At 33.6% G+C, this 16895-nt stretch overlaps 1 protein-coding gene across 9 annotated transcripts in view; it reads right to left on the bottom strand.

The window, feature by feature from the left end:
• Nucleotides 1-2885: 2885 nt before the first annotated feature.
• Nucleotides 2886-16895, bottom strand: part of SNTG1 (syntrophin gamma 1) — an 865234-nt gene continuing 851224 nt past the window's right edge. For all 9 annotated transcript variants that reach the window (XM_034966056.3, XM_063606752.1, XM_034966057.3 and 6 more), the window contains one exon: nucleotides 2886-6913. In XM_034966056.3, the coding sequence (XP_034821947.3) occupies nucleotides 6755-6913 (159 nt within the window). In that variant the 3' untranslated portion in view covers nucleotides 2886-6754. The remainder of the gene's footprint in view (nucleotides 6914-16895) is intronic.

The raw sequence follows: 16895 nt of genomic DNA, 5'->3' as shown, positions 1-16895 counted from the left end.
TTTCATTTTTCAGCAATATTTTCATCCTTCTCTACCATGATATGAACCATTGGAGATAATTTTCTGCTGTGATAACACTCATCTTCCCATGCAATCTATTTGTTAGTAAGTCACAGCTTGCAAACAAGATGTACTTTAAAGAGAGAGCCCTATCCTGCGGCATGTTATAATTAACTTAGGGATGCATCTTTATAACAGTCTGGTTCAAGTTAAGTTCCGTCAATACCAATATTGTTCTTAAACACTATTAAATAATCTACATGTTCTTGGTGGAATGGTTTTCTTTACTGAGAATAGTTTTGCTATGTTTCCCATACAGTTTCTTATTATTTTATATACAATTAGCCTAACACAACAGCTGTCTGTCACTCAAGAAGTCTTTCATTTCTTCCAGGTTTATCCCTGTTGTTTCTTATTAACCTCTTGGAAATGTACAAGATACTCCTATGCAGAGCTTATTCTATAATATTCAACATGAATATCAAGCATGCAAATTGTGATCACACACACTCTCTTGGGAGTATTATAGTAACCTGCTGATAGTTTAGATTCCAAGTTTGTTAATTTAGATTTTTCACAAAGATAAGCACATTTAAGAAAATATTTACAATTTTCCATATTCTCATTTGAAATCTGTTTATACTTGGACTACACACTATTACACATTTTTATTATTTCTATTTCTCTAGCTTATCAGAGATTTTAATCATCCTGAGAATTTAATCAACTAGAAAGGATTTACTTATTTCTGGCTATTCTCAAACGTATAATCTCTCTTTTCTTGCTTCTAATTTTATTCTTCATATTGCCAATAAATATAATTGTTTAAAAAGCTATTGATGTAATTTTCTTGGTTAAAATATTCTAAAATCTTCCAATTGTCAATAAACTAAACCTCAAATTCCTTATCATAGCATAAATTATTTTCACAGGTATACCTAATGTTCTCTTTCAGCTTTGGCCTTTATCACAACAATCCAAGGCACAGGTACATTCTTTTGTGTCCTTACATATCTTTAAGCTACATGTTTACTGTACCATAAATTTCTGTCCAATGTCATGAAGAGTTGCCAGCTGTCTCTATTGTCCTCCTACAATTATTTGCAAACACTCATCACATTACATTTTTCCATCTTTGCCTTCTCTTTAGCATAAGTAGTTATCAGAAATTCTTAAAAACAAGAGAGTTAGGGAATTGTAAATTAAAACAACAATGAGAAGTCACTATACACCTATTAGAGCGGCTAAACTTAAGAACTCTGACAACATAAATTTATGGCAAGGACAAAGAACAATAGAAACTTTCCTTTATTGCTTGTGAGAATACAAAATGGCACAGCCACTTTGGGAGGCAATTTGGCAGTTTCTTACAAAACTAAATATATTCCTACCCAATGATCTGACAATTGAATTCATTGATATTTATCCAAATGATTTAATAACTCCATCCACACAAAAGTGGACTGGTGCATTTCCTTCAATGCAAAAAAAAAAAAAATTATTGTGGGCTGGGTGCAGTGGCTCATGCCTGTAATCCCAGCACTTTGAAAGGCTGAGGCAGGTGAAATGCATGAGCCCAAAAGTTCGAGACCAGCCTCACCAGGCTAAAAAATATATATTATTGTGGGATTTTTCTTAAATGGAGTTGTCATTTCAGGTGTATGTTCCCTTCCTTCTCTCCTTACTTGCCTGTGTTAAATTCCTAATCTAGTGGAAACTTTTGAGTTGTAAGACTTTTATAACATTTCTGTTTTCCTGCCTAACATGGCAATTGGGTGCTTCTTGCACCTACAAAAGGGGTGGGAAATTTCTGCAAAAAATCAACAAAAATGCTTCATCTGTGGTCCCTAGAGTGTGTGAGACTTAAGGAATAGTAGTATCTGACTCGTGCCTAGAAAACTCTAAAGCTGGTTGGAGCTGCCAAAGAAGACTGGTGGGCTCCAGTAGACTCAGGGCCAAGATGGTTATAGAATATTTGTGGAAACAATAAAAGAGATCAGGATCAGTGTTTTCTTGAAAGAGAATATAACCAAGAAGACTTTCTGGGGAGAAGTGATCACAAAATAAGAGAGAGAGAATAATTCATATTAAATCCAACAATTTATAAAGAGGATACTATGTTATGACCAAGTGAATCGATCCCAGCAATGCAATGATAGTTCAACATTTGAAAATGAATCAGTGTTACTCAGTATGAAAATCATGTAATCCTTTCGATGATTCTGGAAAAGCCTATGACAATATTTAGTATTTATTCATAATTTATTATGAACTTTTAAGTTCTCAGCAAACTACAAAGGAAGAGAAACTTGCTTAGTCTGATAAAGACATTTACTGAAAACCCATGCCAACAAAGTATTTAACGGTGATAGATTGAATACTTTCCCCCTAAAATCATTTACAATGGAAGGATGTCTACTTTCAACAGTTAGTGTTAAACAACAATTTAGTGTTAAATTGGAAGTTTCAACCAGTGTAATATGGTAGGAAGCCAAAATTAAAACTTACTTAATAAAAAGGAAGAAATAAAACAGACTCTCTTGTAGATGGCACGGATGTCAACACAGAAAATCTTAACCTACAGAAAGGGCACTAGAATTGATAAATTACAGTGATATCAAACGTCATATTTTTCAGAAGTTGTAACTTAGTTGGGTAAGTAATTTGACAAATACCATCTTTCTTCAAACTTTGGGAACATTTGGGAGTTAGATGTCTATTCTTCACAAATATTTGTCAACCAGAACAGATTATGTACCACATAGTCTGCACTTATATATACACAGTTCATATCTTAAACATTTCATTGAAGTTAAATCTCTCAGGATCATGTTTTAAACATATGTAAAACTTACAAATCAAACCCAAAGAAATGAAAACCCAAATCTAGTAAAAAGTATTTGTTTTTATTTTCCAGTATGCTTCATTTAAAAAAGTATGGTTTCATTAGTAGTACATTAATGAACTGAAAGAATGAAGTGACAAATTTTTGTCACAGATATTAATTTACATTTTACAAACATCCACCAAAACAATTAAAAATGAAATAAATATATTTACATTTTATATTTCTGGTCTTTTCATTGCATTTTAATATGTATAAAATATATAACATTTATAATATTTTATTTTCAAAAGCAAATTCAAATGTGCAAATAAGTGGCATTATGATTTTAAAGTATTTGGTAGTAAGAATAAACAATAAAGAACAATTTTAGAAGTATGAATAAAGCAATTTCATAAGGAGAAATTATGAGCACAGCAATATTAATAGTAGCAAAATCTGTGTTATTAGTATCCGAACATCTACACTTACCTTAAAAAGTTAAGCACAAGATCATCCTTGTGCTTTTAAAGCTTCTCCACACTGCTGATTTCTAGCAGTAATTCTAAATTATCGTTAGGATTATTAATTTTTCTCAGTAATAAATCAAGCTTTTCTTAAATCCAGCATTCAACATAGACAAAGTTCATGATCAAGCTTCAGCAGTGTAAATGAGGGAAATGTTGATCTATAAACTAATGCACCCAAAGGAAAATTTCTCTCCTTGCATGGCTAATATGGACTTGACATTTATTTTCAAGTAATTGCTTTCTTTTTCTTGCTGAATGACAGCTTTATGAGCGAAGATTTCAAAATTATAAGTTGGTACATGCCTGAAATATGGGCAAGAAATAATTACCTGATTATCCTCCCATTTTAAAAAAGCTGGATAAGTGTTCAGATATACATTACACTTACACTATCTATTAAACTATTTTTTAAATAAATACTTGTTGCATTTTAACAAATTATAAATGCCCTTTCTGTAATATACTTCAACTTAAATGAATTGTTATTCTTTATCAGGCAAAAGACATTATTATAGTGGTTAGCAGTTTTCAAATGACTTTGAACTTCATTCTCTGACCTAAATACCTACAATATTCCCCATTAAGCTTGTGTTATGTACACTGTAATGAACCCTTTAATGATAACACGTACACACTCACACACACACACAGACACACACCCAAACACACATACACGCTCACACATACCAAGGCACTGGAGGGGTTAATACATTAGCGTTTTGCTGTTAAAATGTGCTTAATGTACAAACTAGGATTTTATGAATAAATCTCTTACATGTAAACCTAAATTATATGAGAGATAGAAATTTTTAAGTGTTTTTGTTCATTTCAAAGCTTTCTCATTCAAGTAGTCCAAGTTATAACAAATGCCAATGACTAATCACCACATTGTAAAGAAAACATTAAATACTAATTGTTAAACTGATGAAAACGAGAATAGTATTTTGTTACTTTTTGGCTGTTGTACTAATCATGTTAAATGAAAATCACGGCTTATATTTTTTATCAATAGTATCAAAAATATTCATAATGGTATTGTCATAAGTTTTTAATCAAGCTACATTTTACAACGTAATTTAAAGTATATTAAATGTATGTACACAAAACATTCTTCTAATATAATTAATGGTCAGCATTTCATTATATTTATATATATACACACATGTATGCATATAAATACATATGTAGATGTGTGTGTATTCTCTGAGGAGATATATATTTATACATATCTCATTGTGCACCTTTTCCTTCATAACACACATGAGCATAGGCTAAATTTTCATAATGTCACAAAAAAGATAGCTAATAGTTAATAGGTTTTTTAAATTCTAAAATGGAACGTTTACAAAATTTCACAATTTTTAAATCATTCTATTACAGGTAGGTAAACTGTTGAAACGTTTTTCTTTTGCTTATGGATAATTAGCCCGTGTCATATTGCCTTCCAGATTGTGGACACATTCATGTAACCCCAATATGGGGCACACTGAGATTCAGCTCTGGTTGGAAGCAGAAGTTCCATAATGAACCAGTTGCCACAGCTGAAAATTCTAAGTTCGATGTATCCCACTGCTTTTTCTCCATAAGTTCAGAAGTGGCCTACTACTGAAGGCTGCTTTTGGTGGGTTTCAATTTTACAATGACTGTTGTATTTGATCAATATAGTGTGCAATAATTCTAAAGTTCTATCCTAATTACAAATGTGTACTTAGTTTTATGGTCAAAATACATTACACTGAAACTGTTTATTGTAATTTGCCACAGTTCTTTGGGTAAGGTATGTTAGATTCAGTTTAACATTTTCCCAGGGACAATTATAAACCCTCACTTTTTCTTTTCAATCTGAGGTATTTACAAAGTAATCTGATGCAAAATAAATTAATGAATCATGAGTATAAAAACAACTTGATATTAATTTTTTAAATTAATAAATCTGTCCTTTATAGAAACCACTTTGTTTCCTTCTTGAGTGATTTTTAAAAACATATTTGAAAAAAAAGAAAATTGAATCAATTTATTAGATACTTGGTTATCTCCACAAGGACACACATCTTACTTGGTTTACCTGGGAGCATGTGTATCAATAAAAAAGTTTTTTTTTTTTCTTTTACATACACAGCTGACTTTTTAAAATATCTCAGAAAAGCTGTACTAAAGGACAGAGACTGTGTTCCATGTTATACAAGTAGTTGAATAATACCTGGAATCTGAGTAAATTGCACACCTCTAAGGCTTTCAAATTTCCCAGCCTTTCACATTTACATTCTTAGGACAAAATACCTAAAATAACCTGCATAGTTGGCATTACTTAATCACTTTCCATGACAAGGGAGGTTAAAGAATTTTAACTTTTATCTTTAAATATCACCTTTGTTTCTCATAAAATAGTACTAAAATGAAAAAATGTCATTTAATTAACATCTATAATAGCTTTGGGACTGTTTTCGAGGGACATTTTAGTTCATGATTAACTAGTAGACTTCGGATTACAAAGAATTGTTTCTCACACCATATTTGTTTATATTATTTTCTCTACAAAAGGTTTTGGGTTCACTGAAAATTTATGAAACTTTAATTTGATAATAAATCTTATTAGGTAAAACACAAATCTCTTTCAAACCAAGGAAGAAATGAGAGGTTCATGAAATTTTCCATCACTCATAATTAAATTAATACACTGTTGGCATATTTGATTGACTTTGGCAGCTAATAAGACATTTCAATAACAGTGATCCAAGGGAGAATAGTCCATTTCACATTGTATCTATCATGGAATCAATGTAATTATCCTTTGGAAGTTCTTCAGAATATTTACAATAAGATAAAAACAATTGGAGTGCCAGTGTCAAATCATGGGATGAGAACACAAGGGCAAATTTACATCAGCAAATTAAAGTGCATCCTTCTTTGATGAGTTTTTTTGCATGCTCCTTGCTGATTTATGGTTTTTAACTCTTTTATGTCCCTCATAATACAAGATAGGGCATTCGTTTTCCTATGACTCTGCCCAACATGTACTAGTCATACAAAATAATCTAAAATACAGAAGTAATCATTTAATAACTATTTTTATTTATAGGTAGCTTACTATTTTTATATTATTTACATACTTCTTCAAATAATTTATTCTTTTGTCTCCACTTTTGGTGAAAGCAATACACTTACTGGTATAAAGCAACTGAGTGAGAACAAGCTGTTCTGTTCATGTAGTATATTTCACAGATGTCATCCAGAATAGAAGTGTTTTTGAGGTTCCACATGACCTTCTTTTTTCTGCCGAAATTTTGATTTGCCTCCACTGTCGACTTGGTGAAGTTATGGTTTCTCTAGGGTCTAAAATGATGAGTAAATGTGTCCTGCTTATACAGTCATGGGGTGTGTCAATGAAGAGTTCAGTATGTCAAGTTGTATACTTTGCTTTGCTCGTGGTAGCAGAGCTGGCAGCAGCAGAAGCAGTAGCTTGATTGCCTAAAAATAGAGGGTCCAAACAAGCTACCTTGGCAGCAAAGAAGGAATGAATGCAGTGAAGAACAGCAAATAAATTAGAAAATTCCAACTCCTGAAAGGGAAAGAGAAACAGGTCAGATAACATAAAAATTAATGTCTTTAAAAATTTATAATAGCTAGATTTTTTTTCAATTTCAATACACTTATCTAGAATCTATGACATGTAACATGTGGAAACTAATTTCAAATGTAGACATTTTTGGTCAACGTGTAAACATCGTTAAGTATTGAAAATTTATTTCAATACATGGTGGATAAGAGGTAGGAGGACTAATCACTCTTATCATCTATGAATGTTGTTTTAGCACTGATAAATATATTTTGCCAAAATTTTACTCTTGCTAATGTACAATTAAAGATAAACTTGGAAGTACTTTTAAAAGTATTTTTATCTCTTTGTGCACACATCAGATGATAAATATGGATTAGGACAATTTAAAACTATTCTTGAGTATTCTCTAGAATGAGTTAATATTTGCCACAAGAAACTGAATAAGAAATGCTAGAAGTAAGGGGATATGAACTCTTATAACCAGAGGAGCCAAATGGTTCACTTTCAAAAAATAATTCCTGCATTAATTTTAATTGTGGCTGGCTGTTTAATGGTTTATGTGGCATATTTACTAAAAAAAAAAATAAACTAGAGCTCACTAATTCATTTTGGATTTTTAGAAATAGGTTTCTCATTTAAATACCAAAGGAAATTTGTAACCCATTTATTACCAGTGGCAACCAAACTATATATATTGCAGTGAAAACATAAAAAGGTATTTCAAACCATAATTATGTCAAAATAACTATGAAATCTTAAAGCTATGCTCAGAATACATTTAGAAAGATGATGTTGCTAGTATTTTTATTAAAGACCATCAATAATCACATAAACATGTTTTAATTTCAAGATGATTGAAAGACTAATACATTTATGTGCTTAATGAAATCAATACGATGAACTTATCACAAGGAGGATAACTAGAGGGTAATAAAGCATATGAAATTTCTGACAAACTCATTGCTATTTTATTATATATTTCACTATGTATATGTAATAAAGAATTTAGAATTATAAATGATATGTACACGACTGTGTTTACAACTTACATGTGGCAGTGGAAAATATTACAAAATATTCAATACTTTATGACACATTGTAATATCTGTCGTGTACCAGACAGCTATTTAAATAAAATAATTCATCCGAGGAGTATTTTCTCAGGTCATGCAATAGGAGTATGATACCCCATAATATATATTCAGGTGTCTCTATAATATAGAAGAAATAGCTATGCTTTCTCAGTAGCTCCCTTGAAACCTTCAATATTTGATAGTTTCCTTTGTGAAATAGCAACTTGTCCTAGAGAATAGAAGAGGTTATTCATTTAACTATTCTAATTCCCTTAGATATTTCCACCAAAAAAGTTTTTAGTAACTCCATCATAATGATCTTAGAAGCTTTATTTATAATAATCTGCTTCAGTGGCACTAGTCATATGTTATTTGTAAATAAGCAAGTTTCTCTTTGCCTTAGCTCACCCTGGAAATCCTCCATTCACCCCATCATGCTTGGTGTAGCCAGGTTATTTCCCAAACACATTTTAAATACTTTCTCTATCTTCCCTAATTAAATCCACCTAATGTGAAAGGTTTGGAAATTTTGGGAAAATGTAAAATATTCTTGCATGTTATTAAAAAATAAAACAACAACAACAAAAATAAGCAATTCATTCTTGGTAAGGAGGAGAATATAGTTGAGTGTTACAATTGGGTGAAAATAGTATGGCAAATAACTTTTTCTCAAAGGTAATTCTGCCATCTCTTTATTAAAATAGAGGTTATATTTTGGTTACCAAAAATAAACAACCCTTAAATATCTAAGTATCCAGGCATCTTTAGAAAAATAAAAATTTTCAATTATTCCCATCTTGTCAATTATTTATCAATAATTTGATATAGATTGACACTTTAAACTTTTTATACCCATTTTGAAGGAATGGTAGACAGGAAATAATAGCAGGTGATAAGAAGAGAAAGCAGGAGACCAAGATGGATCCAAGTTTGACTCTTCATTGCAATGCCCACACATCTTTCCTCTGCCTCAGTGATCAGCCTTGGCAACCATTTCCACTCCTAGGGTGTCAACGATTCCTTTTATGTAAACTCATACTGCTCATTTACTAATTTCTTATGTGAGTACTAAACCTGCATTCTTACCACCTATCAAACATCCACTGATGATGAACATTTATCTATCCATCCACCGACAGCTTCCACCAAGTCACAGACTTACAAGTTTCCCTTGTAAAAAGAGTCTTATGATCATCATGATCCCTCAGATATCACTAAATATAAGCTATCTTCAAAAATGTAAAGAGTCATCCATTCAATAAAATACCAAATGCTTCCTATGCATCTACTCTTTTTTGTTGTTGTTAAAAGATAGCAGTGAATAAAACAGACAAAAACAAACAAAGGAACAAAACAGTCCTGATGGGAGTTACATTCCAGTGACAGGAGGCAAAATGTGACTAAGGGCAGAAATAAATTAAGGACAATATGTCAGAATATGACAGTTACCATCAAGAAATAAAGCGGAGGAGACAGCAAAGACTACTCAAAGGGCCGTGGGAAGGAAAATTCATGTTGCCTTGTATATGGAACTTGAAAGGGAAGATGGAGTGAGCCATTTCCATGTTTGTGGGGAAATATTCCAGACACAAGAATTATACTTTTAAAGGCCCAGAGATAGGGACATTCCAGGAGAGTCAGAAGAAAAGCAAGGGTTATTTTGTCTGGAATGGAATGAATTAAGAAGTACTTGGCAGACAATGAGATCAAAGAAAACACTTTGCATGCTGCATGAGCCTTTATGAGTTTTACTACGAGCGACATGGGAAACCATGGGAAATTTTTGAGCAGAGGAGTGACAGGCATTGACAAAAGCCAGAAAATGATGATTCTGGTTAGACTATTGAGAATGAGCTTTATGAGAATTGGATTGAAAGAAGGAGAAGTTACAAAGTTTTCTATATGGAAAGGGGTTGAATTTGAAAGTAGATTTCAATGGAAAAAAAGTGTTGCTCTGCAAATAGAGAAATTATGGGAAAATCAGGTTTGGAAGTAAAGATCAAGATTTTGGTTTTGGGCATGTTACATCTGAACGCATATTAGACATATAGGTGATAAGTGGAGAACTGCATATATTAGTGTGGATTTAAGGGAAAAATTAGAGTTCAGAATAGAAGTTCAGCTTCTGTCAGCACATAGATGGTAGGTAAAGCACTGTGGTCTGGATGAGAAGATCAAGGTGTGCAGGATAGGTAGAGAAAATGACTGGGCACTCATCCCTGAGACTCCACAGTATAAAAATGTAAGAAAGATGGGGAAGAACCAGCAAAGAAGAAATAGCTGTAGTTGCCAAGAAAGTGAGTGCAAAATCCGGGAGTCTTGTAAAATGACAGCTGGAAATTGACCACTGAATTTAGCAACACAGAGGCCATTTTAATCCTTTACAAGAGTCGTTTTATGGAGAAGTGGAAACAAAAACTTCATAAGAATGGCTTCATGAGAGCCTGCATGTGAAGATATTAGAGTTACTACAGGCAAGTCTACTACAAGCAGCTTCTCTTTGGAAAAGAAATCCTTTTCCTTTTTAAAGGGGGCATAGGAATATATCAATAGGAAATCAAGAATGTTTTTCCAAGGTTTATGAAATTAGTATATATTTGTAGAATTGCTGGCATGAAATGGTTGAGATATCAAATCTGAGGACAATTGTAGAAACTGTATTCTTGAGCAGGGTGAGATCTGGTGCAAAAATGGAGAGGCTGGACATGGATGGAAACCTGGACAATTGATCTGAGGCCGCAGGAGATGAGGCACAGTATATGGGTACAACTCAAGGAAGGTGGGTAGATTTGGTGGTGTGTAGCTTTGCTTCATTCTGTGTTTTAAGTGGGATACAAAGCAAAGTCATAGCCTGATAGGATAAAGCAGGAAGTGTTGAGAATTTGGACAAAATACTAACTTATAGATATCATTTTAGGCATAAAATCTGGAATTTATCTTCCTCATTCTGCTTGCTCCTTAAAAGCTTTTAACCCATTTATGCCTGAGACTGCAATTTTTTGAATTTTTGCAATCAGACCTTGGTGATGACCTTGAGAAGTGGAATATAAACAACTCCCACACGCTTAGCGTTCCAATAATGGCATAAGTGGGTCAATAACTCTTGAGTCCTCTGAACAAAATTGAGAGCCAAGTAAGTCATCATCTACATTTGCATACCTGTTTCCCACAGTAACATGGCCATGCAACATTCAATAGATCATTAAACCATAACTCAAGTGAGTCTCCTAGAATGTGAGGACAAAAAAATATTGAAATTGCTGGAGAAAATTACATTCTGTAAATCACTTGCTTAATAGCATTATTATGTTTCCATTATGGCTCTTGATTTCAAGATAGGCTTCTCTTTCATTTCTCCTGTGATTGTCATCTCTTCTTCCAGGCCAGATTTAACTCTAATATTGTTAATGGCCTTGCAGTCATTAGAGAAAAACAAATACCTCCATCATTATTCATAGGTTTATTTCTTGTTAATGCCATTATGGTCAGATTTACTTATGTCATTATTGTGTAAGTGAATATGTTCCCTGGCTTGACATCCCCTTTATGTGTCATTCACCTTTTTTCTGCATCAGCCTTAGGGAGATATAGTTCACATACTATAATACTCACCTGTTTAAAGCATGCAAGTAAACGGATTTTAGAATATTCACAGATGTACAACTATCATCATCAAATTTTAGACCATTTTTATCACTCCAAAAATATATCCTATACCCAGTACAAGTCACTCCTCATTTCCTCTCTCTTCAGAGCCTGATAAGCATTATTTTTTTGTCTTTCTATGGGTTTGCTTTTTGTGGACATTTCATATAAATAGTGTCATACACATAAGATATTTTGTGATTATCTACATTCACTTAATACACTATTTTCAAGGTGCACCTATGTTGTGGCATAGATAGTACTTCTTTTCTCTTTATTGATGAATATTTCCTGATGTGGACATATCTCTTCCTGCCCTTTCATCACCTGTTGAACATTTTGGTTGTTCCTACTTTTGATTTTTTGTGAATAATGCTGCAGTGAACATCTGTGTAGAGTTTCTTTTTTGTGTGTTTGGGAATATCTTCTAATTGCTCTTGAATATATCTAGAAGTGGAATTGCTGGGTCATATGACAACTTCAGCTTGCACTTTTTCAGAAAATGTTGAACTTTTGTTTAAATGAGTTACCACATTTTACATTCTCACTAGCAAAATCTGAGTGCTCCAATTTCTCTACATCCTCACTAATCATTATTATTGTCTAGTTTCTTTTTTAAAAAAAATATTATAACCATCCTATAGAGTGGGAAGCTGTATTTTACTGTGGTTTTGATTTGCATTTTGATGACTAATGATTTGAGCATCATTTCTTGTGCTTATTGACAATTTGAATATCTTCTCTGGAGAAATGTCAATTTGAATCCTTTGTCAATTTTTATTTGGGGTATTTATGTTTCTTTTCTTTTTTTTTCTCTGAAAACCCTTTATATATTTGCATACAGTCTCCTTAACAGATAAATGATTTGAAAATGTTTCTGCCAATCTGCAAGTTGTATTTCACCTTTTTTATAGTATTACTCAGCACAAGTGCTTTAAATTTTGAAAAAGTCCAATTTGTGTAGTTTTTTCCCCTTTGATTCTTGTGCTTTTGGTGTGGAGTCTAAGCACAATTGTCAAACCCAACGTTACAAAAATTTAATCCCATGTTTTCTTCAAATAGGTTTACAGTTTTAGCTCTTAGATATATTTGATGATTCATTTTTAAGTAATTTTTTTATGGTATGAGGAAAGGACTCAACTTAATTTTTTGGATTCAATAACCAGTTTTCCCAGCACTATTTGTTGAAAAACCTGTTCCTTTCCACATTCTGCTGTGTTGAAAAGCATGGTAAAAGACAGTTAACAATAAATAAGGTTCATTTCTAGACTCTCAATTGTATTCCAGTGTTCTATATGTCCATTCTTATGACAATACCACAAAGTCATGGTGACCATAGCTTTGTAGTGTTTTGAAATATGGAACTGGGGGTTCTCTCCAACTTATTTGCCAAGATTATTTTGGCTATACTGGATTTCATATACATTCAGGATCAACTTGTCCATTTCTGAAAAAAAGGTAGTTGGCATTTTGATGGAGATTTCTTAAATCTGCATATTACTTTCGGAGTATTGTCATATTAAAAGTATTAAGTTTTCTAATTTATGCACATGGGATGTAGCTCCCCTTATTTAAATCTTCTTGAATTTCTTTCCATGTTTTGTAGTTTTCAGTACACAATATTTGCACTTCTTTTGTTAAATGTATTCCTTAGAAATTTTTGATGCTGTTATAAATGAATTATTTTTCTTAATTTTACCTACTCTAATCCATTGCTAACATATAAAAATACAGCTGATTTTTGTGCATTGGGATTGTATGCTGCAACCTTGCAGAAGTCATTTACTAGTTAGTACCAATAGTTTTCTTAGTGAATTCATGAACATTTTCTATATTTAAGTTTGTATCATCTATCCTTGGCTAGAAATTCCAACACAAGGTTGATGAAAGTGGGGAGAGCATACATCCTTTTCTTATTCTTAATTGTAGGGGGAACACATACATTCCTTCAATACTTAGTTTTCTTCAGTATACTTATTATGAAATGGTATTTATTTTTTTCTTATTTTTGAATCTATTACAATGATTATGTATTTTTGTCCTTATTCAATTAATACGGTGTATTGCTCTGATTGATTTTAAGATATATATCTACCATACATTCCAGGGATATATACCAAGTGATAATGGTGTATAATAATTTTTGCATGTTGCTGGATTTGGTTTGCAAGCTTTCTGTTAAAGATTGTTTCATCTACCCCCATTAGGGATACTGGTCTGTGGCTTTCTTTTCATCTGATGGTTTTGGTTTTGCTATGAAGCTAATTCAGATCTCAAATAAGTAGAGGAGTGTTTCCCCTTTTTCTATATTTTGAAAAGATTGTGAAAGATTGGTAATAATTGTTTTTTCATTGTTTAATGGAGTTCATCAGACAAACCTCTTGATTTGGGGCTTTTTCTTGTGGGAAGTGTTTTGAAAATACCATTTCAATATCTTTCCTTCTTTTAGGTATATTCCAATTATTTATTTCTCTTTGAGTCAGTTTCATTAGTTGGTGTTGTTCTCAGAGTTTACACACTTCATTAAATTATGTAAATGTTTAGCAATTATTTATAGTTACGTTTTTCTTTTTAATCTCTAAAATATACCTTCTTTTATTTCTGATTTTAAAAAATTTGAATCTTCTCTCTCTCACTGTTTGGTTATCTAGTTAAAGTTTTGTCACTCTTGTTAACCTTTTTAAAAAACTAAATTTGAGGTTTTCTAATTTTCTCAATTGTTTATGTATTCTTTTTTTATTTATTTCTGGTCTAAATTTATAATTGTCCTCGTTCCTGCTTGCTTTGTGTTTATTTTGCTCTTTCTCTAATTTCTTATTGAGAAAAATTAGGTATTTAAGATTTTTTTATTACTTAATATAGTATTTGAAGTTAAAATTTTTCTCTAAACAAACTATAGCTGCATAGCATAAGTTTTAGCATGATGAGATTTCATTGTTATTTATCTCCCAATAATTTATAATTTCACCGTGATTTTTTTGACCCATTGGTTATTTAGTAATTTGCTTTTAATATCCTCATATTTGCATATATTTCAATTGTTCTTTTGTTATTCATTTCTAATTTTATTCCATTGTGTTCATAGAACAGAATTTGTATTATTTTAACTACTTTAAATGTAGTGAGGCTTGATTTATAACCTGACATACAAGTGATCTTAGATATTAGTGTATTGTAGTTAGATCTTAGATATTAGCATATTGTAGTTAAAAATGTATATTCTTCTGTAATTGGGTGGAGAGTCTAAACAGGTCAGCATGTCTGGTTGCCTATCATGCTGACCAAGTCAATATCATTGTTACTCTTCTGCCTAATTGCTCTACCCATTAGTTACAGTGGGGTACTGATGTCTACAACAAATTGGTGGTACTTTCCATTTTCTCTTCGATTTCGCCTCATTTGTTCCATACATTTTGGAGCTCTGTTATCATCAAATATGCTTATAATTGTTATATCTCCTTGGAAAATTGATTCATTTTTCATTAAAAAATGCCCTTTTTAGTATCTTGAAACAATTTTTGACTTAAAGCATTTTTTGTAAAATTACTATAGTTATTCGGGTTCTTTTTTCATTATTGTATACAAGATATACGTATTTGTATCCTTTTATTTGCAACCTACATGTGTGTTTAGCTGTAAAGCTTGGATAATTCTACTTCTCTAGGAAGATGGAGTAGACATATCTGTCCCTTTTACTCCCACTAAGTAGGACTGAATTATTTGCATATTATATGTAAAACAAACATAAGGAAATTTTAAAGGTAAATGTTAATGAGATAACTCCACCCACCCTACTCAGGGCGGGATCAGTGAAAGCCTACTGGCGAACTGGATCTCCTACTCTTTTACAGTAGTTATGAAGAGCCCACTGTTTAACTTCCAGTGGAGGTACAGTAGTAAACCTGAAATTCTACCCCTATCTGGCAAGAACAACATGGCGTTCTCCCTTACTTTGATAAAGCTATATCAATGGCAGTTAGATAAAACATAATGTTTACGTAAGATTTGGAATATCATAACTAAATTTAAAAAATGTCTAATTCCAATAGAAGATCACTCATCATACCAAGAACCAGTGAAAACTCAAACTGAAGTTCCGGAGCCAAGATGGCCGAATAGGAACAGCTCCAGTCTACAGCTCCCAGCGTGCGCGATGAAGAAGACGGGTGATTTCTGCATTTCCATCTGAAGTACTGGGTTCATCTCACTAGGGAGTGCTAGACAGTGGGCGCAGGACACTGGGTGCAGTGCACCGTGCGTGAGCCGAAGCAGGGCGAGGCATTGCCTCACTCAGGAAGCGCAACGGGTCAGGGAGTTCCCTTTCCTAGTCAAAGAAAGGGGTGACAGATGGCACCTGGAAAATCGGGTCACTCCCACCCGAATACTGTGCTCTTCCCACGGGCTTAAAAAATGGCACACCAGGAGATTATATCCCGCACATGGCTCGGAGGGTCCCACGCCCATGGAGTCTTGCTGATTGCTAGCACAGCAGTCTGAGATCAAACTGCAAGGCGGCAGCGAGGCTGGGGAGGGGCGCCTGCCATTGCCCAGGCTTGCTTAGGTAAACAAAGCAGCCAGGCAGCTCGAACTGGGTGGAGCCCACAACAGCTCAAGGAGGCCTGCCTGCCTCTATAGGCTCCACCTCTGGGGGCAGGGCACAGACAAACAAAAAGACAGCAGTAACCTCTGCAGACTTAAATGTCCCTGTCTGACAGCTTTGAAGAGAGCAGTGGTTCTCCAAGCAGGCAGCTGGAGATCTGAGAACGGGCAGACTGCCTCCTCAAGTGGGTCCCTGACCCCTGACCCCTGAGCAGCCTAACTGGGAGGCACCCCCCAGTAGGGGCAGACTGACACCTCACACAGCCGGGTACTCCTCTGAGACAAAACTATCAGAGGAACGATCAGACAGCAGCATTTGCGGTTCATGAAAATCGGCTCTTCTGCAGCCACCGCTGCTGGTACCCAGGCAAACAGGGTCTGGGGTGGACCTCTGGCAAACTCCAACATACCTGCAGCAGAGGATCCTGTCTGTTAGAAGGAAAACTAACAAACAGAAAGGACATCCACACCAAAAACCCATCTTACATCACCATCATCAAAGACCAAAAGTAGATAAAACCACAAAGATGGGGAAAAACAGAGCAGAAAAACTAGAAACTCTAAAAACCAGAGCGCCTCTCCTCCTCCAAAGGAACGCAGCTCCTCACCAGCAATGGAACAAAGCTGGACGGAGAATGACTTTGACGAGTTGAGAGAAGAAGGCT

The sequence above is a fragment of the Pan paniscus genome, chromosome 7, assembly GCF_029289425.2.
Source record: "Pan paniscus chromosome 7, NHGRI_mPanPan1-v2.0_pri, whole genome shotgun sequence".
Lineage (NCBI taxonomy): Eukaryota > Metazoa > Chordata > Mammalia > Primates > Hominidae > Pan > Pan paniscus.
This window is presented reverse-complemented; position numbering and strand designations above follow the sequence as displayed.